Source organism: Wallemia ichthyophaga (assembly GCF_000400465.1).
Source record: "Wallemia ichthyophaga EXF-994 unplaced genomic scaffold scaffold2, whole genome shotgun sequence".
Taxonomy (NCBI): Eukaryota; Fungi; Basidiomycota; class Wallemiomycetes; order Wallemiales; family Wallemiaceae; genus Wallemia; species Wallemia ichthyophaga.
Window position 1 is genome coordinate 462221 of NW_008806275.1, and position 25114 is coordinate 487334.

Below are 25114 nucleotides of genomic sequence, written 5' to 3' on the forward strand. Positions count from 1 at the left end.
ACGCAACACGTAAACTAAACAAACCACTCTATACAGTCCTCTCAACCAACTTAATTCCCTCCAACTCAAGCTTCTCCATAATAGGTTTGTTGATATGAGCTGAGTAAGGTGCGACGATACCTCTATCCTTGAGGGTGCCATCGAGGACAAGCTGCGTGGCCACACCGCAAGGCACACCAACGAGCTTTGCCATAGCAGTGTAACCGCCTGGCGTACCGTAATCGAGGAGGGTAGAAGTGCGTGTCTCCTTACGTCCATCAGCCCAAACGATACCGAATTTATGCTGGAGCATAACCATATCTCTCTCACCCTGCTCGTATTGCATCTTCTTTTCGAGCGTTGCGCACAGTGTGTCGAGGAGGTTGCCACGTGGTGTGGTCATCTCCGTACTGAAGAGACCTATCCAGCGCAATCCTGAGAGGATACGTTCTTCCTCGCTCTTGCTTGGGAATCCGACCTTATCAACGATAGCGCGACAGAGTGTGTCTTCTGAATCATCTGACACTCCCAATGCCTTTGCGGTTACTGTGTTCCATGGCGCACTCACTCCAGCATATTCCCTTGGTGAGTCATCCAAAAATCCTAACTTGACTAAAGCATTGATGAACTCTGGGAATCCCTGGTAGCGCAATGTACCCCTGACGAGATTGTTACATTCAGGGATACTGTAGAAATCGCGGAATGGCGTCGAGTCACGGTTAGGGTAAGCGACGAATGCGAAGGCAGGAGAAATGTAGTATGGTTGTGCAGTAGCCATCAACTCAGGTCCAGCTACCTCTTTAGCAGCACCCTCATGGTAGAACTTGGCTGTGTTGCGGAGAGCTAACAATACTCCTCTGCTAGACCAGCTGAACTTGTAACCGAGTGGATTGTCGGCAGATTCCGGTGCAGGCAAACCTCCACAGTACGACAGGAATGTGTCTATCTTACCACCATGTGCATGTACCTCATCGAACATCTTTACAGCGTAAAGATGATCGAGACCGGGATCGAGACCAATCTCATTCATAACTGTAATACCGGCCTTCTTAGCATCACCCTCGAGTTCCTTCATGGCGGGGCTAACGTAGGAGGTAGTGACAACATGTGTCTTGCCCTTGATGGCAGATTTGATGACATTGGCGTGGAAAGTGTATGGGATAAGTGAGACGACAACGTCAAATTGCGCAACGAGCTCATCGAGTGCTTTCTCATTACCCACGTCAATAGAAACAGCAGTAGCTCTGTCTAAACCGATAGCCATCTGTTGTGCAGTTTGCAAGGTACGACAACCGATAGTGAGGTGGTTACGTGCATCGCGGAGTAAATACTCAACGGCTGGGAGAGCAACGAAACCAGAACCAAGGAGAAGAACCTTTTTAGCCTCACCCTCAGCTTTAGCGACATTTGGAGCTACGTAACGACTGTCGTTGAGTGCAGAATCAGCAAACTGAGGCAATTGGAAAGCGCACTGGTGGATCTTTGAGTTGTAGTACTTGCAGTCAGGCACCTCTCTCAATGGCTTGCGGAGGTTACGAGAGCCATCCTTTGAGCAGACGATGAAACCAATCTGACCAGATGGGTAGGTGGGGATGGTAGTATAAGCGTACTCAGCAGTTGCGAAAAGTTCTCTTGTAGCGAGTCTAAGAGATTTAATGAGAGGAAGGTGTAACCAGATACATTCACCCTGAGTGGAAATGTGACCACCTTCTCTAAGGGCATTCTTGAGGAGTTCAAAGAAGGCCTTCTCAAATAAAGCAGCAGCAGGACCTTCAGGGTCGGAGGAATCGGTGATGATCACATCAAAGTAATTCTTCTTATCCTGGAGGAATTTGAAGCCATCGCCGATAAAGACGGTGACCTTTTCGTGGTTTAAAGCTTGAGCCATGTGTGGGAGATAAGCCTTTGAAACTCTCGGGACAGCTTCGTCGATGTCGCATAAAACAGCCTCCTGCACTTGAGGATGTTTGACGACTTCACGGAGAACACCACCATCACCACCACCAATAACCAAAACTCTCTGTGGGTTTGGATGTGAGGCCATTGGGAGATGGGTGATCATCTCTTGATATGAAAATTCGTCACGCTCAGTGCATTGAACAGCACCGTCGAGGACAAGAACATTGCCGTAGGATTGAGATTCAAAAACCAAAACATCTTGGAATTGGGACTTCTCAACGTGCAGAATTTTATTTACTTTAAGGGAGAGTGCTTGACCTGGCCATTGAGGGGATATCTCGTGGAACCAGTTGTCTGTGGGTGGGTATTAGAGGGTTATTATTGGTGTAAATATCCACACACTATTATCAATTGCAGGATGACTCAATGGAGAAGACATGATGGACGTAAGGGAGGAAGGATCTTTCTTAAATAAAAACAATCATGTCATCAACAGTGTTTAGACCATTTAGATTTTTAGTGAGAAATATATCCAACCAATCAGATCAATTCTAATTAACTCAATTATCAGCATCGTATGGCACATGAGCAACCAGTCTACTTGTGGTCATTTGGGATTGGTTTAGCTGGCCCAGTAATGGTTTTAGTTGTCCCTGAAATACGCAAATCTTTCTTCAACTGGAAGCCTGCTGATCGCTTGCCAACTTCATATCCCCGTGGGTGTTATTGTACACCTGAATATACCCATTAACTCACACACACACACAGTCCCAAACCGTGAGAGAAGGTTGGTTGCTGGTTTTGAGGATAGCCAGGATAACCAGTAAATTCTTGTACTATCTACGATAAATTCATTTCAATTTCATCCTTAGACCCATCCATCATGACTGATTTAGCTTCTCCTTCCACCTCACAGGCACCCCAGCCAGTTCACGTTTTTTACTGTGGTATTTGCCAGTTCCCTGTCGAGTACTGCGAATTCTCAAACTCTTTTAAGCGTTGCAAGCAGTGGTTGGAGGATGAGCACCCTGATGTCTACGCCGACCTCTACTCCGCAGATGCCCTGAAAGAAAAGATGGGCTCTCTATCCCTCGAGGCTGAGCAGAAGCTCGAACAAGACGTCGCAAAGAACGAAGCCAGAGCCGAGAAGAAGGCTCTCAAAGAAATTGAACAAAAGAAATCCTCCAAGATCACTATCATCCGTGAAGAGAGAACTAAACGCAAGGTTACCACCCACATACAAAACCTAGATGCTTTCAACGTTGACCTTAAACCCGCTGCCAAACTGCTAGCTCAAAAGTTCGCTACTGGTTCGAGCGTCACTAAGAACCCTCAAGGCAAAGATGAAATCGTTGTACAGGGCGACGTCACCGATGAAGTCGAGGATATGCTCCACGCTCGTCAGAAAGTACTCAGTACTCTACCCGAGAAAGTTAAAGTCGTCAAAGAGGATAAGAAGAAGAAGAAAAACACCGAGGAGGATCAGCAGCAGCAAGAATAAATTATCTGTTTATGTATCAAAAGATAGATGCACTACTTGTCTTAATTTCTTCCTTTTGTCGTGGCTTTTATCTTCTTTTTGGTATCTTTATGTTGAGTGTATTCGCGTACACCTAAAATATGCTTGTCTCAAGCGTCCACGTTCTTCTCGACCAAACCTTGACTTTATTCTGCGACTCTTTATCATCATCCTCCTCACCCCTGCTGAGATCAATATCGATTCCATCCCACCAGCATTTCCTAGCTGGTTTACGCCAAAATAGGAGAAGTTTCTGCGCCGTCATCATCTGGTTGTTATCGATTTTCGCCTCTTTATCCGGCCCCGCAATGATACCAGTGTTGAGCAAGACGAGAGCGATGGACGTAATGCAACATCTCGCCGGCTCCAGCGCTCTGTACCCCCATTTATCGTCTCTGCTAAAACCCGACATGCACAACATATCAATAAGATGTTGCTCCGCTACGTTATTCTCCTTGTTCACATTACGCTGCAACGCAGTGAATATCTTCTGCCTCTGGTGCAAACTGTGCCCAGCATCCAACTTTAATTTGAATAGCGCCTCATTCGGTGTACCATTCTCCAGTGTCCGCGCGGGGGAATCGCGCTGCGGAATGACAAAATACTCGAGCTCCTCCCTCAAAACTATGACAGCCTGCTTAGTGAGAAGGGGATTGTTAGCGAGTTCGTATGCCCATTGCGTGTCGTATGTCCCGTTGGGCGAGGGTGTGATTAACGACTGATGATACTGTATTGTGCCGGGACTTGTGGCTGTGCCGTAGAAATCTGTCGCTGCTTGTTTGAAGAAATCGATTACGTATCTGAAGCACTCAGGATCGAACTGTGTAGGTTGTGTGAGTGGTGTGATATGCCTTGCTCTACTGCACACTCACATCCACATAGTATATGTCATCCTCTACACTCTCATCCTCCTCAGAAGTAGACGTGTTAGGTGGCTTCGATAGTACCAACCCATTCGGGAATAGACATAGCAGCACCGATTCAGGCATATTCATCAGCTGATCGCGCTCGACGACGAATGAGTGTCCTCTGAGATCTAAATTTAATTTCATGACCAGCTGCGAGCTGAGATCAACGCCATTTCCTGTATCCATTGTGGAGATTGTGGGTGTCGTGGGTGTCGTGTGTTGTGGTCGTGGTGGTTGGGGTTAAGAGGGGATAAGAGATGAGATGAGCGCTGTAGATGAGAGATGCGAGATATATGAGGGATAAGAATGCTTAGACTCGTTCTATGTTTCAATATAACTTGCACATTTCCACCTTCTTGCAGCCAAACACCCGTGACCAATAAACCCGTCGGTAGAATCACTCAGCCATCTAGCCCCATTAACACACCTTCAACAGCCACACGTACAATGTCCACCTTCAGCAGATTCGCTAGCTGGGCCAAATCTCCCGCAGCGAGGGAGTACTTCTTCTCCACCCATTTCTGGGGTCCAGTAGCCAATTGGGGATTGCCATTAGCTGCTCTAGCCGACTTACGAAAGGATGAGGAAATCATTTCTGGCACCATGACAGCCACGATGGTTGTTTACTCTACAACTTTCTCCAGATTCGCGTGGAGAGTAAACCCACGCAATTACTTGCTTCTCGCTTGTCACGCTACAAACGCAGTAACCCAGTCTGTCCAAGCCCTTAGATTCTCCAATTACTGGTACTTGGGCGGAAGAGAGGGTAGGTTGGCTGAGAAAGCTTCGCTTGGTGCAGACGCTGCCAATGCCGGTAAATAGATAGACGTAATGGATAATTGACAATGCATGGATATTCTGATTCCTTATTCTTACTCGTGCTCTAACTTGTACTTGCACTTGTACTTGCACTTGCACGCTAATTTACCTCCTCCGCTTTCACAATCAACGCCCCCGGATGGCTGGGATCTTGCGACGGTGATGCTCCGATATCCTTCAACCACTCCTCCAGCTAAACTGCAAGGTGATTGCTGACGTCTTTCATTTGCCGACTGGGCACGATACCCGTCAGCAATCTAAGGTCCCTCTCTGGGAACTTATGCGCCGTCTCTACTACCACCTCTTTAGCCTGCTCGAGAGTCATCTGGGCGACGTCGGTGATCAAAGCGGGAGGTATTCTAGTAACTCTGCGTATCTCAATGCACCCAGCGACGTTATCATCCACCGTGTAATCCACTCCTAGCTCATTGAGATAGTCGCATATCGCTTTCTCCATATTCACATCCTCGACAACGGGCACGCCTTCGCCCTCCTCACCTACCACTACAGGCCTGCTTCCTAGTGGTAGCTTGATGTCGACGCACTGATATCGCAGAAGCGCATCGTCTACTATCTTCTTGGCTTTGTGCAAACTACCCGCACCGTGGCAATCTACTTGAAAACGCTGCGAGTCTAGCGCGTTAGAGTGCGAGCGCTGCATCGTGTCACTTCTAATTTTGTTTATTTGCTCCATTGTGGAAACTGTTCAACTAAGGTGGCGAACAAGTTGAAAGAATGAGTGCCTGAGTGGCTACTTATGTCATGGATCAGAGGCAGAAATCAATTCAATTCAAAACATCGAATACGTCTAAGAGTGGTGCTTTTTCATGTTAAAATTACAATTCTATATTCTACTTCTTCTCTGCTTGCTTCTTCCTATAATCTTCAACCATCTTCATTTGGATGTTTGGTAAGACTGGCTGGTGGTCCTTGTACTCCATTGAGAACTCCCCTTTGCCTTGAGTGAGACCTCTGATATTCGACGAGTACCCAAACATATCGTTCAGAGCTACTTCACAGATGAGTGTAAATTCTTCATCTCTAATCTCTGTGTCTATGATAGTACCTCTTCTTTGATTGATCCCGCCAATAACCGATCCTTGGAACTCTATTGGAGCTACTATCTCCACCTTCATGATCGGCTCAAGAATCACTGGTGATGCTTTATGGAACGCGTCTCTGAACGCTCCAGCTGAGGTGATCCTGAATGCCATTTCAGACGAATCCACAGGATGGTGAGCACCATCTTCGACAATCATCTTCACTCCTGTCGTGTTATGTCCAGATAATGCACCTTTAGCCAGAGCGTCGTGGAATCCCTTCTCAATTGAAGGCATGTAGTTGTTAGGTATGTTACCACCAGTAACTCTATTCTCAAATCCAACGTCTTTGCCATTCTCATCCACACTCATTGGCTCTAACCTACCAATCATCTTACCGAATTGTCCAGCACCACCCGATTGTTTCTTGTGCGTGTATGCGAACTCTGATGACTGCGTGATGGTCTCCCTGAATGCTACCTGAGGTTTACCCACTTGGCAGTCGACTCTGTACTCTCTTCTCATTCTTTCGACATAAATATCCAAGTGTAGCTCACCCATTCCGCTGATAATTGTCTCTTGCGACTCGCTATCAACGTGCACTCTAAATGTCGGATCCTCCTTCTGGAATCTGTTTAAAGCCTTACTGAAATTTGGCGTCTCCTGTCCACTTGGTTTGATGGACAACGACACGACAGGATCTGGTACGAACATGTTGGTCATTGTGTATGAAGTAGTGCCATCAGTGAAAGTGTCACCTGAGCTACACTCTACACCGAACATAGCGCAAATTTCACCAGCACCGATTGAGTCGACATCCTCCATATCGTTACTATGCATTCTCACCAGCCTTGGTACTTTAACCTTCTTGCCCGTGCGAGCATTGAAGATGACGCCGCCTCTCTTCAAGACACCCTGGTAGACTCTCATATATGTCAATTGACCGAATCTGCCTTCTTCGAGCTTGAAAGCGAGACCGACGAGTGCAACGTCAGATGCTGGTATGACTTGGACGGGTGGACTGTTGACTGGCAGCTTAGTATCAGTCGCTTCGACAGCGACCTCGGATGGATCGGGCAGGTATGCACAGACACCGTCAAGCACAGGCTGAACACCTACGTTCTTGAATGCACTGCCGACATATACGGGTGTGAATTTACGCGTGATTGCCGCTCTACGTATACCAGCAGCGAGGTCGTGGTTACTGATAGGCTCCTCCATAATGAGTTTGTCTCCAAGAACCTCGTCTGCGTCACAAATTTGCTCAACGAGTTCTTGTCTCTTTTGCTCGGCGAACTGCTTGAGATCAGCTGGGATCTCATCAGTCTCGACGACATCCACACCCTTGTATCCGTGGTTGTAGATAGCCTTCCATCTCACAAGATCAACAACTCCTCTCAGATTGTCCTCTGCTCCAATTGGTACCTGCACAGCTGCAGCGTTCAATCTGAGTTTCTGTCTGATTTGGTCAATCACTCTCCATGGATTCGCTCCTGCTCTGTCCATCTTGTTGATAAAACAGACACGAGGGACATTGTAGCGCTTCATCTGTCTGTCGACGGTGATAGTCTGCGATTGGACACCTGAGACTGCACACAGAACCAATACTGCGCCATCGAGTACTCGTAATGCTCTTTCAACCTCTATAGTGAAATCGACGTGTCCGGGCGTATCAATGATATTAATAGCGTAGCGCTCCTTCTCGCCTCCCTCGCCCATACCGTCTTTTTCACCAGTAAGAGATCTTTCAAGAGCGGGTGGAGTAGCTTCCCAATCACAGAATGTGGCAGCCGATTGAATAGTAATTCCCTTCTCTCGTTCCAGCTCCATATGATCCATTTTGGCACCAACGCCGTCTCTTCCTCTGACCTGAATGGTGTGCGATTAGGTGGGCCTTATCTGGCGCAAGCAGACGCACCTCGTGGATATCCTTTACTCTGCCAGTGTAGTAAAGCACGCGCTCTGTGAGTGTTGTTTTTCCAGAATCTGTAATCCATTTGAGCAAATGGAGCGAGAAGACAACCAAGGCAACCCACCAATGTGAGCGGATATACCGATGTTGCGCTGTTTGCGCAATCTGGCTAGATCGATATCAGTCAACTCTACAGCTTCTGGCGGTGGTTGGTTTGATGTTGGCGCAGAAGAAGCCCATCTGAGTATATGTGATGGGGTGGCAGCAGCAGGCATAGCGCCAGGTGTGCCAATGCGCATCTGAGATACGGTGGCTCTAAGTACTCCACTGAGCGCTCCACTGCGAGCTACTCTGCTCACTCTCGCCGCTCTGCTAATCATAATGCTCGACTTGAAGGAAGAGGCGTCTAATTTGAAATTGAAAAGGGATAGAAATACAAAGTCAGGACTGTTCCATCCAAATAAAGCATTTATTATTCGTCATTTTTTGGTCTCGTTATTTATTTTGATAGCGCTGAAAACACCTCTCCCGCTCTCACAGCGCCTACAGAGAGAAGACTGTCTGAGAGTCCGTGAGACTGTTCATTCTGACCAAGACAGAACACGCGTGGTTTAAACACTTCCTCACTCTCCGGCGCAACGTAGTAATTACGCTCAACCAATGGTGGCACCTTAGCGCTGGGCTCGAGTTGCGCTACAGACAGAGCTGTCTTCAGTTTAGGTAGGTATGGCGACACGTCTCGCAAAAACTCCAGCTGCGTTGGTGGACGCTCATATCCAGTTCCTAAAAAGACGGCATCATACTCTTTTGATACTGGTGTCTCAAGATTTTCACGGTCGTTAAAGTCCAGCGTAGATTGTATGTCAAGTATCGTACGCTTACCGTTGAGCTTAACGGCTGTCACTTTGCTGTTTGACTTGATGTTGTATTGCGCTGCTGGGATGGGCAGTCCTGCATCTCTGGCTATGTCCTCCTTCACCCGCTGCTTGTAAAGAAGCTTGTAGAGCCCTTCGAGAAGCTCCGGTGCAACACACGAGTAATTGGCCCTCTTAAACTCTTCTAAGCGCTCCATCCTGGCTTGTGGAGTGAGTCTGTTGAACTCATCCGTCGAAGCTGGATCGAAAGCTCTAGCATTGACGAACGGACTGTCATCAGCTGGGACGAGTGCCGAGGCTCTGTAGATAAGATCGACGTTGGCATTTGGATAGCGATTGATGAGGTCGTTGTATACCTGCCAATTTTGTCAGTCAATGTTTACTTCAGAAAATCAACCCACCTCTGCTGAGGACTGTCCTCCACCAATAACTGCAAAGCTGCCATTAAACTCTGTGTTCTCTTCATGGTGACCAAACAAGTATCTGAGTGTAGGAAGGTATTGACATGTGTGAGTTATCGCATTGTTTGCTTTTTCAGCAGTGGAGAAGACTTGTGGAATCTTAGGTATAGCGCCTACTCCGACAGAGATGTTTCGCGTGTATCTTACGTGGATAGTCTCAGTAGGATAGTGTACCGACGTGACACGAAGTTTGTGCACCTTAGTGTCCTCAATGACTGGCTCGACATTGAGAACGCGAGTGGAGTATTCGACCACGTCACTCAACCTTTCAGCAGCCCAAGTAAGGTATGCTGCCCATTCAGTACGAGACGGCGTCCAGCATCCGATATTCGAGAAACCGGCTAAACGATCAATACCATGAGAGTGAAGGTAGTTGACGAAGGTGTAAGTTGAAGCAGGGTTACGGAATGTTGCGAGATCCTTTAGAAAGCTAATTTGCATCCTAGATGCAGGTAATAAAAGTGGAGCATGCCTATTTTTCGGTGTCAGACAACTTTATCTTATCTGATCAGATAAAAATTATTCCGCAGAACTCACCAGCTGAATTCATCCTTAACTTCCATAAAGAGACATTTTTCACTTTCGCTGCTGCTCTCTTCATGTGCGATAGCGAGTGCGAGATGTGTCGGACCCAGACCGACTCCAATCAAATCATATAAGCTGTCATCCTCGACGCGAGGGAAGCGCTCAATGCTTGGAATAGGCGTAGAGGGAACGCTGTTAGGTGGTGTGGTCAAGCCGCTTGGAGGTTGTGCAAACATCGTCTGTCGTCTTCGTCAACGCTGACTTCTTCTTTATGAGAGCAGGAACTGCGAGCAATACTTACACAATCTAGAAGATCGTAAGCATTTAGGTATACTTGATGATACATACGCCTACTTACATCTTTATAAAATGTCCTAGGATAAGGATCAATATCAAGAAATTATCAATCTAATCACGATCAGATTTTTTTTATCCATCTGGTGCCTGGCATTGGAATACCCTATCGGCCTTTTCGGTCTATGGGCAAATTTACCGACTAAAGTTTGTCCTTCCAGGAAAATGCAAGTTCTGTGATCTGATAAGCATGTCTGATCTCTTATCCGTCTTTCGAGATAAGATAATAATCACTTAGATCGTACCTGAACTCGCTAATTTACTGTGTTTGCGCATAAATTAAGTACATTAGCCCTCTCATATTCTGTTATATAATCGGAGCGCGGCAGGCTTTTTCGCATAAAACAAGATTATATTAAAGGGTTCTCCGAAGTCACACCATCTGACAGTTCAAATTTGAAGTGATTATATAGCTACATGAATACATTGATATAAGTACATCTAAAAAACACCGCCAAGTCTAAGCTCTAGCTCCTCTACTACGTTTACCTGTTGTTGCACCTGCAGAGACAGCAAGGCTCCTTCTTGGTGCATTTCCGGTCATTCTCGTTTCAGTCCGCTAAGACCCCAAAGTCAGTATCGCCTGAAGCACCATATAAGAAAATACACCCACTTCAATCAAAGATGTTCCGTCCCTGAATCTAGCTCTAAATATAACATTGGCGTTGGAGAATAGTCTGTGCGTTCAGTCGGTTAGATGGTGGGCGGAAAATATCATATGAACGTCCTTACCCTTCTTTAAGAGAGACGACGATGAATTGCGAGCCTCTGAATCTGTTTCTAAATAGATGACCAATGTGCTAAAACATCTACATTAGCCCAAGTCACCACTCAATTGTTATGAACACACCTGCGTGTGCGACAAATCGAGCGCTGCATCGATCTCATCTAGAATGTACATCGGTGCAGGACGGAACTGCAACAAGCTCATAATGAGAGAGAGAGCAATCAGAGATCTGTTGAGATAGTTAGAGAAGACCCTTCAGATATGCATGATATTGCCTACCTCTGACCACCCGACAATTCAGTCAGCGACTGCTTCCATATCTGACCAAGTCTGACCTTGACTTCCAATCCTTGCGTGAGTTCTTTACCTTCAGGTGGCTGCAACTTTGCAAAGTTTCCTGGCAAGAGTTCGGCAAAAATTTCACCAAAGTCCTTATTCACAATCTTCCAAGTAGACTGCAGAGCTTCCTTCTTGTAGTGATCCAACTCATGAATAGTATCTTCAATCTTTTCCTTATCACCGAGGATGGTCTCCATCATTGTCTTGAGCGCCTGTTCTCTCTTTTCGACGGTATCGATCATAGTCATAACTTTACCGTTAATTTTGTTCTTTTGCGACTTTTGAGACTCAGTCAGCTCATTCCGTTGTTTAGACGCTTGCTGAATGTTGATTTTGTGAAAGTCGTACACTGAGCCCTCCCTTCCGAATTCATCCTGCTCGTCCGATATCCAATCGTAGGATTTATCAAGTGCTTTGAGAAGAGCTGCATGTTTCTTGGATGCTTCCTTGGCATTGGCTACCTCCTTATCGACCGTTTTAAGCGATTGCGTGCCGGACTGGATGTTAGATTTCATCGTGGAGAGCGATACTTCTAAAGCAATTAGCTCATCTTTGTAGGTGTCTAGTTGATTCTTCTCTTTATTAAGTTTGGCTTCAGTCTGGTCATGCTGTTTCTGCTTTTTGTTGATTTCATCGTCAAACACCTTCAACTCAGCTTCTGCACTAGCTAAACCTTCAACTGCCTCTTTATGCTCATCCATACAGCCATCTCTATCTACACCCAGCTGCTCAAGTTCTAGCTGTGCAGTTTGCACCTCCTTTTGCTGGCCTTTGATAGAGGTCGATTGTTTTTGCACATTCTTACGACGCTTTGCTACGTCCGCCTTCAGCTCTTCCAGCTTACCCCCTCTATCATTCTTGAACTCTTCCATTTCTCTCTCCAGCTTGTCACAGTCCTTTGTGGCCTGTGACTCTCTCTCCTTGGCCTTTTTGGCTGTAACTTCAGCATCCTCCAATGACTTCCTCAACTCTTCAAGATCATTTTGAAGTCTAGTAGAGCTGCTTCCATTTAGCTGTTCCTCCAACAGCTCCAGCTCATGCTTCTTGAGATCGTGTTCACGTTTCAACTTTGTGTTGCGACTCTGCTCGCTCGACAACTTGCCAATCTCATCCCTGATACCCTTAAGCACACTCTGAGCATCCCTCAGTTTGATGTTTGCATCCCTCAATGTCTGAGCTCTGACTAGGATACCTGATCCGGATGGGGCGCTACCACCACTGAGCACACCTGAGGGATCGTAGACATCGCCCTTCAATGTCACACTCCTTGATTTGACATTTGGATGGAAGGTAACTTTCTGAGCTGTCTCTGCATCTGCGCACACCAAAGCTTCACCGAAGACATACATCATCGCAGTAGCAACTTCTGGCTCAGAACCTACCAAGGAGATGGCAGAGTGTACTTTCCCTGGAGCAAGCTTTTCAGCTGTTGACAGCTTCTCTGCTGACATTGTTGACGGCTTGATTTTGTTAAGCGGGATAATCGTGACACGCTTACGAAGTTGTCCTTTTTCAAGCAAAGCTGTTGACACCTTCTCATCTTCTACGACGACCTGCATGTAGTTAAGTTTAGGTAGTTGGATTTTGATAAAACTCACATTGTATAAACGTCCACCAGCACATACTTCCAACGCCGTTGCAAATTGTGTGTTCTTGGAATCCAAGTCTATCAGATTGGCCACCAAGCCGTGCACCTTTGAGCGATCAAAGTTCGGATATGGATTGCTGTATGAGAAGTCTAATGCTGACATTGAACCCTTGAGACGCTCACACTGCTCTGCAAGACCATTGACGTTCTTAGCTTGCTCCTTCTCTTCAGATTGAAGGGATTGTATCTTTTCCTCATCCCAGTCAAGACTATTTAGCTCGTTGACAAGTTTCTCGAAGGCACTCTTAACTCTAGTTATTTGTTTTGAGAGCTCCTCAGAATCAGATGTAGTGTCTTTGACTCGCCTCTCTTTGTCTTTGATTTCCTTCTTCAAGTGATCCTTCTTAACTTGAGATTGCTGGTATTCTGTCGCACCTTGAGTTGCTCTAGACTTGGCTTCTTGCATCTGACCCAAGAAACCACCAGCACCAGTGTCGTCCTTTGACGATGAAGCCAGACCGGTTTGCAGTGTCTGAAGGAGTTCTTCAGCTTTAGCTAAGGCGTCAACTGAACTTTGGTAGGATTCATCGACAACCTTGAATTTGTCGGTGGTGGACCTGGTTGTCTTTTCTTTATCTTTGTAAGTTTTTTCTGACGACTCAACGGATTTTAGTAGTCCCTCCATATTCTTTTTTTCTTCAATGATATTTTCCCTCTTTATATCAGCTTGGGCACGAGACTTGACCAGTTCGGTAGACAGCTGCTTTACAAGCTTGTCTAGTTCAGCGAGCTTTCCATCCTTAGCTAGCTCCTTCTGCTGAGCTTCCCTGATGTCCTTAATCTTATCCTCATACATGGTTTTGTCTCTTTTCCATTGCTCAATATCTCTTTTTAACTGCTCATTTGAGTCCTTGACTCTTTTAACATCAGCATCAGCATTGGTGACTGATTTCTGGTGGTAGCACCAATCATGCGCAACAACCAGTCTATCCAGGCGTTCCAACTCAGCAGAAGCTTTCTGGTAAGACAAGTAGGCTGACTTTTCAGAACGCAGCTTATCCAAACGAGGGATGATCTCCTCCTTGAGTTGAGATTCAATCTCAGCGACCTTCCTTTGTTTCTTCTCCATGGTCTTGTATGCTTTCTCCTTCCTATCCTCATACATACGCGTACCGGCAGCTTCCTCCACCATAGAAAGAATTTCCTCTGGCTTCATGTTGAGCACCTTGGTAATTTTACCCTGCATAATAAGGAAGTTGGGGTTGTTGATGTTGAGTTGCACGGATTGGAAGAGAGAGTGGACAGAATTGAGATGAGATTTGTGGCCATTGATGAGGTATTTAGATATACCGCCCATAGCGATCTATAAATCGCGTCAATTTATCGCAAAACGCGTAAAAATGAACTCACTTGTCGCGTCACGCTGATAGACGAAGCAGCTTCATAACCAACGGGGCTCTTACTTTTGTCTGAGTTATCGAAAACTATCGTAACGCTTGCTTTGGTGATACCCGCTTGGCCTCGCTTGTAAATGAGATCTTGGAGGTTGCTGGCTCTGACTGTCTGTAGATTTGTCAAGCCGAGTACGAAACAGATGGCGTCAAGGATGTTTGATTTTCCTTGAAGGATTTGTTAGATGTTTACATTACAACCTAATCACCCACCAGATCCATTCAATCCTGTTATCGCGTTGAATGAGCTATCCCAACCACTTATAACTGTACGATTGACAAAACTCTTGAAGCCCTCTGCATAGGTATATCTCAGCTAACACTAGAGCGATTATCCAATCAAATCTCACCAATAATAAGCTCCTCCACACGCATATTATGATTGTCAGTACACAAGAAGCCAACACGCGTTTTTTGAAGGAAAAACAGAGATCAATTTGTTCTATATAATGCTTCAGTAAATAATAATATTTCAGAGATGTCAGTCACATTCCTATCTTTTCTGGGTTGTTTAGATGCGGCTGCAGTTCTAGTGTTGGGAGGTAGAGAGCAGCGGAGGTGTAATGATGTACCCATGATAGCAATCCCACGCCTAAAATACCCAATAATTTTCAAGAAATTACCGAATTGAATTTCGACGTCACTGCTAGATTTACAGCTCAACTACCATCTGTCATTATGTCCCAAAGGTTTAACGCCGGTGCAGGGCCAAGCTACGCAGCAGCAGCCAATCCAAGCACCCAGTATGATCAAAATTCCTCCGGTGGCGGTCCATTGGGCAACCTCAAAGAAGTTGCCAGCAAAGTGGGTCAACTCACGCATACACATACGTATCTCACAGAATTACGAAAAGTTTGAAGACTTCATTGACACCTACACACAAGGTCTCAAACCTTATCTTCCTGCCTTCGGTAGATTTCTCATTGTCGTCACTTTCATTGAAGACGCCTTGAGAATATTGACGCAATGGAAGGATCAGATGTGGTATTTGCAGAGACATCGCCATTTCTTTTGGATCTTAGCTTTCAGTTTCCTCGTTATTAACGTTGTCGTTATGTTGGCTTGTTCATTTTTGGTGGTTAGACGCCAGCACGCTTTATACGCAGTTGGAGGATTACTTGGTGTTGTCGTCGTTCAAGGTTTCGGCTATGGCCTCATTTTCGACTTGAACTTCTTTTTGAGAAACCTTTCCGTGATTGGTGGTCTCATGATGGTTCTATCTGAATCATTCATCAAGAAGAAGAACATCTTCGCTGGCCTGCCTTCTATTTCTGAAACTGACAAGCGCAAGTACTTCCAATTAGCTGGCAGAGTTCTCCTCGTTTTCCTCTTTATTGGCTTCGTCGTTCAGGGCGAGTGGTCACTCATCCGTATCATCTTCTCCGTCATTGGATTGCTCGCTGTCACCTTGGTTGTCGTCGGCTTCAAAACCAAGTGGTCTGCTACCTTCCTCGTTCTCCTCTTATCTATCTTCAACATCCTCATCAACAATTGGTGGTCTATGCATCACGCCCACCACCAGCGTGATTTCCTCAAGTATGACTTCTTCCAGACTCTCTCTATTGTCGGTGGTTTACTCTTGCTCGTCAACATGGGTCCAGGTGGCATTTCTGTTGATGAGAAGAAGAAAGTTTACTAGTTTCTTCTTTGATAGTCGTGTTCAAGTTAATTGTTAATGCTAAAATACAAATTATAAATACTACTTTTGCTATATAGGCGCTTCAATTACTTCCCAGTAATGGTTGTCTTTCATTTGGCGGAGTTGACTGTGGGGGTGTTTCATTATCCTCGGCGTGTGTGGTACCCCTGACTCTGATATCAGCCAGTGTGCACTCCCTATTCCAGTTAATACGCGAGACAATCCAGAGGACAGCGATAAAATTCAAAAAGAGCGCTATGGACATACCCAGCCACAAACCGACAAGTCTGTCGCTCTGAGCACTGGGCCAAGGCCAATAGCTTTCAGGATTGACTCTAGGTAGGAATGCCAAACAGACAGCCAACGGTAATCCAATGATGTAGAAACCAGTTATTTGAATGACTGCACCCATTAGCTGTCGACCTGTTGTCCTTAGTATACCCAAGCAAGATGAGATGGTGCCATCCGTGAATTGGAACAACGCAACAAGGGGTAAAATATTAGCAACTAGCTCTATAACGTCGCTGTCAGAAGTAAAAATCTTGGCAAATGACTTCCTAAAAATCAAGAAAACAAGCGCATTTATCAACGCCATGGCGAAGGAAAATTGGATCGTAGCTTTAGTGGCGGCCGATGCTCTATTGGGTAGAAATTTACCCATAAGGTTTCCAATCCTGACTGAACTGGCAACACTGAGTGCTGACGGCAGCTGGTAGCTGACTGACGAGCTAGTATTTATAACGGACTGAGCTGCTAAAGCCGTAGGGGAAATGAAAGATGCTGCAAATGCCAAACCTTCCCATGCAGCCCATTCACTAAGTGTCATTGTCGCAGCAGATGCGCCGAGCTTGGGTAAGAGTTAGTCTAAAGTCACGTCTAGAAAAAGAAATGCTTAATCACCTTGAAGCAGACGCCGAGATCTTTGAACATCAAATGACTGAATCCGCCCCAAGTACCCTGTCTGGTTTTAGGGTTGAGGACAACATATGCGAATAGTAGGATCGCAATAAGATCAATACATGCCGCTGACGCAATAGGGCTACCAATGAATCCCAGACTAGTCTTCCAGACAAGAAGGTATTGCAGGAGCATGTTGAGAGGACTAATGACTATCAGGACGATTGTAGGAATGTGCATGTTGTTGCAGCTTTGCAGAAACTTCCTGAGCAGCTCAAAACCAGCGAATCCAGGCAAAGCAACTGTGAAGTATCTCAAGTAGGTACCAGCAAGGTGGGCGACTTGAGGATCTTGTCCGATAGATAGTAGAATACGCTCGGAGTTGATCCATACAGCGCTAATTGGGATGAGAAGGAGGAAGATTACGACTGTCATGCGCTAGCAATTAACGAAGTTAGGAGACAAAAGAGGTTAAAATGGAAACATACACTTGTCCAGATTCCAACCAAGGCAGGATTGCTAGATGCATAGCTGGTGGCTAACAAGCTATCCAAACCGGTCGCGAAGCCTTGAATAAGAGCGAGACCTGTGACTGCTGCAGTCATAGAGGATAAACTCATGGCAGCTAATGCCATCTTATCAATGTGCCCTACTGAGAGTACGCTAGCAACATTTAGCGAGTACTCAAGTAAATGAGTAAGCCAAATAGGTATGAGGTAGATGCTAATGATGCGGAGCTCGGTCATGACGGTGGAATTGTCAACCTTGTCATGATCGTAGGAGACTGGGATAGGGGTGTGAACTTGAGGAGGTTGTTGGGGATTGAGTATGGATTGTCGCTGTCTGGCGATTTCCTCGTCCATTTCGTTGGAAACACGCTTGGATGAAGATTTATATTGTGTTTGCTGTGTGTTGCTAGTGCGCTCGTCAGTGATGCTATCATGGCTACCACTTTCGCCATCTGGCTCGTTTGCGTCGTCGCTATCTGAGTGACCAAAAATGGATTCTAGCGTGTTAAAATCTCTCGGTATAGAGGATGAATAAATAGATGATCTCCGCATATCGCTTGTACAGAGGTGATGGTGGTGAAGTAGCGAGGAAGTGACGGAGAATAAACATCTGAATACACACAAGTAAAATTGAAGTGTTAATCAATTATTTGTATCTACTTCACTCTCACCGAAACCATCATCATCATTGGAAACGATCTTGTGGATCTATCACAATGGATAACCACAAATTATTCATTGGGAGCACTTACGATGGTTTGTTAGTCCTTGAAGCTTCTAGACTCGGTTTGCTACCACGTGGGTGCTCACTATCGCACCTAACACACACGCTGAGCATTGCTCACTAATAGGAGTAACCAGAAGACTGAAGGAGTCTGAGCGTCGTCTGGTACAGTCTGGCTCTGTATTTGTCTTTGACGAGCACGAGTCTGGTATCAAAAGGTGGACAGACGGTCTGATCTGGTCGCCGTCTAGAATACTCGGAAACTTCCTTATTTATAGAGAAACCCACAAACCGAAGCGCAATGCTACTGCGTCTGTCAACCAACAGCAATCTTATTCATTAGAAAGTTTCAACTACGATCCCAACAACCAAAACAGCTCAGACGATGAAAATGAGTCGGAGAAAGCAAAAGAGAGGTCTCTCGTAGGCTCACTCACCAAATCCGACATGTTCAAGTCTAATGGGTTGGTCAAAAAGGTTAGTAATTTGGTGTACCTTAAATTTATAAGTCCGTGTCTCACAAAGAATCCTAGACTATGTCTCTTAGTTTTAACGGTTCCGCGCAGCATCTAATATCATACTATAGAGTAGAAGATGTTCAAAAGGGCAGATTGAGATCACCTTCGACTCTACCAGAGTTCCAATCTCTGGCCATATCCCAAGAATATCTCGTTAATTCAAATTTTAGATGCCCAATTAGAACAGAAGTCGACCCCGACGGACTTCTGAGGTATAGGGGCGAGCAGGAGGATTTTTCTCAGTATAGTCCACCATCGATCCAAGCAGCACTATCAAACTATCAAGCACAGATGTCGCAGCAGCATCAGAAGTCTAAAGCACGCCGGTCCAGCCATCCAATAGCGGGTAACAGGTCGCCACCATATGCAGCTGCATCGCCATCGGCTTCAGGTATTGGGAAGTCTTCACCGACGTCTCTGAACAACCACAGATATACGCCGTATGGTAGTCCACCTTCGAGACATATTTCCAGCTTACCGATGACGATACAGGCGGTGTCGCCTGTGTTGCCACCGTCTTCACCACCTGTGCATAGAGGCATGTTGCGGCCACCTTTCGACTATTATGACAGCGCTAATGCGCAAACAACTCCTATAGGCCGAGTGAGCTCTTCTGCTCCACTTGCGGGCCATGCTCATGCTCATGATCATGCTAATAACCACAGTCAACTTCACGCTCACGCTCACGCTTATCAAATCCCAGCGCCACCTATTCAATACTATGCACAAACCCATCCGAATAACCCATCAAGCTGAATAGAATCTCCATCAGTAATAATTTTTAAATTTACGGTAATTGTAATATATCTTTCTTGCTTAAGCTGCTTCTACCAATGACTTGTATTAACACTCTAGTTTACTAAAGAAATGAATTATAAAGTACATAGGAAGAAAAGGCGTTAATTAATTTAGAATTAAAAGTGTGTTTATAGGGTAATGAATGGGGTATGTAAACGATAGTACCAAGATATATCTATATGAAAATTTGCACGATACGAGGCAAATCACTGCACGTCAACAAGATTGTTAGACTCAGCGAACCAACTGTCACGGAACTGAGGTTGGCCGTTTGTTTGATGGCCGTTAGGCATCTGCCTTGGCTGTTCATTCTCATTGGGCTCCGGTGAGTCATCGTCGTTAGACATTCTGACTACCTCGATTCTGTCCTGGACGTTCGTAGGAGATACTTCAGCTCCCGCAGCTGCATTTACTGGGAATTGTGATAGCAGCGGCGACTGGCGTGGTGTTTGAGAGTGTGTATGGTGGAAATGGCTGTTCATGACCATATATCCAAGCAATTGCTCAACCTTTCCATTCAATGTCTTCATATCTCTCTGTATACTGTGTATCTCGTTCTTCAGTCCTGACATCTCCTTCGGTGTGCGCAGTTCAATCGAATCTAGTCTAGATTTCAAGACATGGAGCTGGTCAAGAGCGATGCCATTGGCGAGGTTATTGCTGTTTGTTTGGTTGGAGGTATTGATAGATTGGCTAATATTCTCGATAGTAGGTGTCAGCGGTGAGACTGTCGAAGAAGTGTTGTGGTTGTGAGTGTTGTGGATGTTGTGAGTGCTGTGAGTGCTGGCTGAAGATGCAGACGAAGGCGGAGGAGCAGATACAGATGCAGACGCCGCCTGGCTAGCAGCGTGGCTCGCAGCATTTGCAGACGTTGCGCTATATCTTCCCTTTCTCCTCTTCTGGCCGTCTTCTCGTCTAGGCGCGGGTGATTGAGGCGGAACGAATGTCTGATTTGTGGTTTCCTTTAGTGTTACTTTGATAATCGCGTCAATATGGATATAGTCAGCTTATAAGCACCCACAATCAGCCGTGCTATTTGTCCTGGTACCGTTCGCAGCAGCAGTCCTAAGATCGTCAGGAACAGCACCCTTGCAAGCAGGAAGATGTTTTCTGATACGATCCGGGGTTGTAGAATGAGCGTTAGCGCCACCGCGCTCAGGAAATACTTTGCAGAACGTGCATCTAAGCCAACAAAGCCTATCCTGTTCATCGTGTACGGCTTCTAGGTAGCCCTTGAATGGAGTATTATCAGTCTGGCGCGCAGATTGAGCTTTATCACCATTGACAGTATTTATAGCTTTCGACACAGAGCTCTCGTTATCAGACTGCGAAGACGTGGATTCCTTTCTTGACTGTCTCTGCTTGGGCATCCCATTACCACCGATGTTGTTGGCGGTGTTGACGTAAGGATGATGGTAGACACTCTGTGTAGACCTACGCCGCCGTTGAGGACCACCAACATTGCTGCTATCGTTGCTCGCCGCGGTAGGTGCAAATGCGGACATGAGTGAGGTGTTAGGCTCGAGGCTGTCTAGCTGGTAATCATTGGTGGAGCTGTGCTGGTGTTGCTGATCATATTCCATCTTTGTGTGGTTACGAACACTGCTGTGCCCGTCTCTTCAACCTCGAATCTAATCTTCATACCATTTGTTTTAGTCTTCATTCCAAACGACACACTAAACTGCAGAATTATGCTTCGATGCATTTCAAGATAAGTAATTATTCTCAAGATCATTCTGTATTCCTGTCATTGAATCAAATGCGCGATTTTTGTATACAAAAGGCTCATTTTGTTACTTGTGCCGAAGGTTTACACTAAACTGAGCCCATTGATAGAATTATAAGATGGATTTTCATGCAGGTGTGTATGAGCTTGTTGATGCAATTCCTTACGGGAAGGTGGCAACGTATGGCCAAATAGCCAAGGAACTCGGCCAGCCCAATCACAGCCGAATGGTAGGGCAAGCTCTGAAGTTGCTCAACCCAGCCAACAATATCCCATGGCACAGAGTCATCAACAGCAAAGGCGAGCTGTCTAATAGAGGTGATGGCGGTGTTGGGATTCACAACCAAGCACAGCGTCTTGAAGAAGAAGGCGTAATTCTCACTCAATTTGGCCAAAATCAATATAAATTAAATCTATCAGTGTACATACATCAATTTATCTCTTAGTATTTGCTAATTCGTACGCTGCGTTGCGTACTCTACTATCGTAATGCTGTGATTCGAGTAACGCCAACTCGAATCCCAATGCATTCTGCGCGTTACACGCATACGGATCATTCAAGTAAGCCTTATAACCACCCTCACCCGACATTCTATCTTCAGTACTTAACAGCGTCTCTATCACCGATCCACCTGCTATACCTACCAACTTCTGCACAAAGTCGACTGCCTTGAGTGAACTATCACCAGGCCATTGCAACGTGCAAATCAAAATCCGCTTGGCGAATGCTAGGCACCTCGTCGATGGTACTCCTTTGGTTTGGTTGCGCGCTGTGAAGAAAACAATATTGAGCGTGTCGAACAATAACTCTGACTCAGATTTCGCATGGACCGGTTTGATCTTTTTGAATGATTTGACACTGTTGTCTGGTACAGTTTCTATTGTTGGTGAGATGCTCAGTGGTAGGAGCAGCGCATAAAGTGAAGTCAAGAAGTCATCGAGATCTATATTCAGCGACTCTCCTTGATCCGTCAAAAGCTTGAATGCAGTAGAGATACACAGCAGCCTCAATCTTGTTTCACTCGACGGAACTAAAGTGTCCACATTCTCATCCTCCTCGTGCACCAATTTCTCTTCCACCAGTGCATCCAGCTCAGCTCTCTTACTGATACTCTTCAACACGTCAAGAAGGCTACACAGTTTGTTAGTATACCACATCAAAATCATCTCACAACCCACTCAACAAAGAAGTCAACGTTAACGAGGTGACTAAAGTTGGCGACACCTTCCAAAGCTACAGGCAGGAGTGGACTAGATTCTGGAAATTTAAGTATGCGGAAATAAATGACGAAAATGAGTTTGAGCGTCTCAGTGTTATTCCTATCCTTAGTCTCCTTATCCACTTCAACTTGCGCTTCTTTCATCTCCTTTTCAATTTCTTTATTCTCGCGATGAGCTTTCTTTGCCTTCTTTGACAAATGCTTCTTCTCCTTGTTTTCTTTGAATTTACGTTGATGTTTGTTTGGTTTCTGCGTTGACTCAAGTGTTAGCTCTTCTCTGAGTCTGAGGTTGTTAAATAAAGACAAGACGTTTGGAGATATTCTAAATTGACGCTCCTTTATCATTCTATTGAGTATCTTTGTAATCTCGAGACTGAACTCTCCGCTAACATCACTCTTGAGGACCTTTTCGAGTGCATCATAGCACATTTTAGACAATTCATCCCATGACTGCTTCGATATCCGACCGATAACACATTCCATTATGTTTGTGTGGAAGTTGAAGTGTGTCGCCCTCTCCAACATGATACACATACACTGCAGACATACTTTCGTCAGTGTTGATGCCTTTTTTATCTCTTTGTCAAGACTCGCAAGCCAATTCTGGTAAAGCTGTATGATTAGCTCTTCCCACTGACGACGCGCCGCAACCTCTTTGCTGACTTTCTCTGTCTTCTCTTTCTCACTGAGCTTTCTTATCCTATACGATGGCAGAATATCAACAAATATGGCTGAGAGTGATAAGTGTGATAGTTGTCTGATAGACTCTAGGTTTACGATCTCCTTATCGTCGTATTTTAACTTGTACTGAGTCAGCTGCTGGAGTTTTCTTATATGGATTAGATTTTCCTCTGGATCTGTCAGTACAGTCTGAGCAATTGAAGCCATTGTGAATTTAGCAGCAGCTAGTTGAGATTTCTTAGTGTTGTTTTGCATATAGATTCTGTAGATATGGTGTGTCTTCTCGTCGCTGTCCTCTTCGTCAGCCTCATCTGACTTGTCCTTGTCTACCTCTTGGTCATCCTCCTCCTGCTCAGACTGGCTCTCGTAGATGTCGTCAGCCTTGAGCTGCTTCGGGCGCGACGGCAGGTTTTTTATCTTTCCGTCGTCAAGCTTTATCGGCAGTCTATTCTGTTCGGCTTGAGGGGAGGCTTTTGAGTGCTGCTTCTGGAGCTGGAGCTGGTAGTTGTCTTCGAGATTATCGTCTGCGTCGCTGGGAATATCGCTGGCTGCGTCGTCACTTGCTACATCGCTAGCCAGACTATCCTCACTATCCTCTCCACTTCTACTCTCCTCAGACTCAGACTGTGGTTTGACAAACTTCCTCTTTGCGTTCTTCAGCTTGTTCGTAGGTTTGCTGATTTCCTTTTCATTCAGCTGCGCCAAGAACGACGGCTTCTGTTCGTCAAAAAACCTGGTCTCGTAAACTTCATCCTCGCTGCCGCTACTCATGCTGCTGGTGGAACGAGAAGACATGGATTAAAGTGGTGAAATTACATAAATAAAACTAAATACCCGGAAAATACAAAAATTCTATTTCAACTCAGTCTTGAACACCAAATCCCAGAACTTGGACGTCACACCGAATCCGAGCTCGAAGTTGCCGTAGTGGTGCTTCAAGTGGTACGATTTCATCTGCTTGAGGTAATTTGGCAATCTAGTGTGATGTAGCGCATAGTGCATACAGTCATAGAGAACATAAAAGGCGAATGAGCCGGATATCACACCATTTGCTGTTGCCGTGTTCGGAAGTATCTTGTATGCCAATTGCGTGAATGGATACTGCAACGCAGTGAATAATGTTGGTGGCATAACCAATCTCAACCCGTCAGCTGGTAGGTAGTGGTGTATACCGTCTAGAGGAAAATTTTGTCAGAAGTGGTTAGATGTTGCAACATTACTTACGTAGTAAGAAGTGAAGCATAAGAAATACTGGTCTATCTGGCAAGTAGTCGTCGACGTGGAAGAGGAATCTGTGCATCCCGTATTCCAAAATTGTCCAAATAACATTCCCGAGTAGGAAGCATCCCAGAGTACAGAGACCACCAAGCGAGCTACCAAACTGAGTACTGAAGTCTGAGAAGCTTCTGAATGATAGATAGAGCGTGATTGGCACCCAGATCAATGGAATAACATACCACGGAGTGACGGTGAACATTTCCAGGAAATCGTAACCAAACAGTCTAGCGCTTTTCTTGAGATGTCTAGGCTGATGTACTTGCTCCAAATAAAAGTCTTTACTGAAGTTGCTGTACCACACTTGACTAAGAAGTGGCTTACTGAGGTCGAGGAATTCACATTTCTCTAAATCGTCCTCGATGTTGCTCTCTTTGGGCATGAAATCATCAGTCGCAACCCAATTCTCATCGACTATACGGGTCCCAGAATCGAGCTTACCAATGAGCATATCGGACATCATTCCAAAAGCTGCAGGGGTATGTTCATGGTCTTCTTCACTATTCGTCGCTTTCATTGCTGCTTCAATATCTTTGCCAGCATATTTGAGAATGAGGTCTTCGCCACCAGGATGATCGTGCAAGAAATCCGTTACATCGTAGATCAATCTACCTATAGTAACCCAGCAGCTCTTATCAGATTTGTGGGCCTCTACGTCTGCTCTTGTGTGAATCTTCAGTCTTCTCTGTCTGAGCTCAGCCATCTTGTACTTTGTACTGGAACAAGAGGCG

General features: G+C 45.5%; 15 protein-coding genes across 15 annotated transcripts; 5 read left to right on the top strand and 10 right to left on the bottom strand.

The window, feature by feature from the left end:
* Positions 1-28: 28 nt before the first annotated feature.
* J056_002184 (Saccharopine dehydrogenase [NADP(+), L-glutamate-forming]) lies at positions 29-2317 on the bottom strand (the record flags this gene model as incomplete). The annotated part of the gene is made up of 2 exons (XM_009268048.1): positions 29-2232; positions 2281-2317. The coding sequence occupies 2 exons, from the start codon at positions 2315-2317 to the stop codon at positions 29-31; spliced, it is 2241 nt and encodes a 746-aa protein (XP_009266323.1).
* Positions 2318-2361: 44 nt separating this feature from the next.
* J056_002185 (NADH-ubiquinone oxidoreductase 9.5 kDa subunit) lies at positions 2362-2705 on the top strand (the record flags this gene model as incomplete). The annotated part of the gene is made up of 3 exons (XM_009268049.1): positions 2362-2397; positions 2450-2594; positions 2647-2705. 3 exons carry the CDS (start codon positions 2362-2364, stop codon positions 2703-2705), a joined length of 240 nt encoding a protein of 79 aa, XP_009266324.1.
* Positions 2706-2761: 56 nt separating this feature from the next.
* J056_002186 (Translation machinery-associated protein 22) lies at positions 2762-3379 on the top strand (the record flags this gene model as incomplete). The annotated part of the gene is made up of 1 exon (XM_009268050.1): positions 2762-3379. One exon carries the CDS (start codon positions 2762-2764, stop codon positions 3377-3379), a length of 618 nt encoding a protein of 205 aa, XP_009266325.1.
* Positions 3380-3491: 112 nt separating this feature from the next.
* Positions 3492-4491, bottom strand: J056_002187 (WHI2-like protein P4H10.16c; the record flags this gene model as incomplete). The annotated part of the gene is made up of 2 exons (XM_009268051.1): positions 3492-4217; positions 4270-4491. The coding sequence occupies 2 exons, from the start codon at positions 4489-4491 to the stop codon at positions 3492-3494; spliced, it is 948 nt and encodes a 315-aa protein (XP_009266326.1).
* Positions 4492-4752: 261 nt separating this feature from the next.
* J056_002188 (UPF0041 protein C.11) lies at positions 4753-5127 on the top strand (the record flags this gene model as incomplete). The annotated part of the gene is made up of 1 exon (XM_009268052.1): positions 4753-5127. The coding sequence occupies one exon, from the start codon at positions 4753-4755 to the stop codon at positions 5125-5127; it is 375 nt and encodes a 124-aa protein (XP_009266327.1).
* Positions 5128-5317: 190 nt separating this feature from the next.
* Positions 5318-5818, bottom strand: J056_002189 (uncharacterized protein; the record flags this gene model as incomplete). The annotated part of the gene is made up of 1 exon (XM_009268053.1): positions 5318-5818. One exon carries the CDS (start codon positions 5816-5818, stop codon positions 5318-5320), a length of 501 nt encoding a protein of 166 aa, XP_009266328.1.
* A 157-nt stretch (positions 5819-5975) lies between these two features.
* Positions 5976-8456, bottom strand: J056_002190 (uncharacterized protein; the record flags this gene model as incomplete). The annotated part of the gene is made up of 3 exons (XM_009268054.1): positions 5976-8033; positions 8083-8150; positions 8201-8456. The coding sequence occupies 3 exons, from the start codon at positions 8454-8456 to the stop codon at positions 5976-5978; spliced, it is 2382 nt and encodes a 793-aa protein (XP_009266329.1).
* Positions 8457-8575: 119 nt separating this feature from the next.
* On the bottom strand, positions 8576-10173 carry J056_002191 (L-ornithine 5-monooxygenase; the record flags this gene model as incomplete). Its single annotated transcript, XM_009268055.1, has 3 exons — positions 8576-9307; positions 9353-9884; positions 9950-10173. 3 exons carry the CDS (start codon positions 10171-10173, stop codon positions 8576-8578), a joined length of 1488 nt encoding a protein of 495 aa, XP_009266330.1.
* A 578-nt stretch (positions 10174-10751) lies between these two features.
* On the bottom strand, positions 10752-14771 carry J056_002192 (Structural maintenance of chromosomes protein 2; the record flags this gene model as incomplete). Its single annotated transcript, XM_009268056.1, has 9 exons — positions 10752-10850; positions 10905-10968; positions 11024-11091; positions 11142-11247; positions 11298-12910; positions 12956-14308; positions 14356-14564; positions 14610-14693; positions 14747-14771. 9 exons carry the CDS (start codon positions 14769-14771, stop codon positions 10752-10754), a joined length of 3621 nt encoding a protein of 1206 aa, XP_009266331.1.
* A 303-nt stretch (positions 14772-15074) lies between these two features.
* Positions 15075-16035, top strand: J056_002193 (Surfeit locus protein 4-like protein; the record flags this gene model as incomplete). The annotated part of the gene is made up of 2 exons (XM_009268057.1): positions 15075-15200; positions 15250-16035. 2 exons carry the CDS (start codon positions 15075-15077, stop codon positions 16033-16035), a joined length of 912 nt encoding a protein of 303 aa, XP_009266332.1.
* Positions 16036-16117: 82 nt separating this feature from the next.
* J056_002194 (uncharacterized protein) lies at positions 16118-17993 on the bottom strand (the record flags this gene model as incomplete). The annotated part of the gene is made up of 3 exons (XM_009268058.1): positions 16118-16882; positions 16936-17370; positions 17421-17993. 3 exons carry the CDS (start codon positions 17991-17993, stop codon positions 16118-16120), a joined length of 1773 nt encoding a protein of 590 aa, XP_009266333.1.
* Positions 17994-18157: 164 nt separating this feature from the next.
* J056_002195 (cAMP-independent regulatory protein pac2) lies at positions 18158-19439 on the top strand (the record flags this gene model as incomplete). The annotated part of the gene is made up of 3 exons (XM_009268059.1): positions 18158-18239; positions 18293-18642; positions 18699-19439. 3 exons carry the CDS (start codon positions 18158-18160, stop codon positions 19437-19439), a joined length of 1173 nt encoding a protein of 390 aa, XP_009266334.1.
* A 248-nt stretch (positions 19440-19687) lies between these two features.
* Positions 19688-21064, bottom strand: J056_002196 (uncharacterized protein; the record flags this gene model as incomplete). Its single annotated transcript, XM_009268060.1, has 2 exons — positions 19688-20454; positions 20503-21064. The coding sequence occupies 2 exons, from the start codon at positions 21062-21064 to the stop codon at positions 19688-19690; spliced, it is 1329 nt and encodes a 442-aa protein (XP_009266335.1).
* A 578-nt stretch (positions 21065-21642) lies between these two features.
* On the bottom strand, positions 21643-23903 carry J056_002197 (Nucleolar complex protein 3-like protein; the record flags this gene model as incomplete). Its single annotated transcript, XM_009268061.1, has 2 exons — positions 21643-22339; positions 22387-23903. 2 exons carry the CDS (start codon positions 23901-23903, stop codon positions 21643-21645), a joined length of 2214 nt encoding a protein of 737 aa, XP_009266336.1.
* A 57-nt stretch (positions 23904-23960) lies between these two features.
* Positions 23961-25086, bottom strand: J056_002198 (Ceramide very long chain fatty acid hydroxylase SCS7; the record flags this gene model as incomplete). Its single annotated transcript, XM_009268062.1, has 2 exons — positions 23961-24283; positions 24333-25086. 2 exons carry the CDS (start codon positions 25084-25086, stop codon positions 23961-23963), a joined length of 1077 nt encoding a protein of 358 aa, XP_009266337.1.
* Positions 25087-25114: the final 28 nt, after the last annotated feature.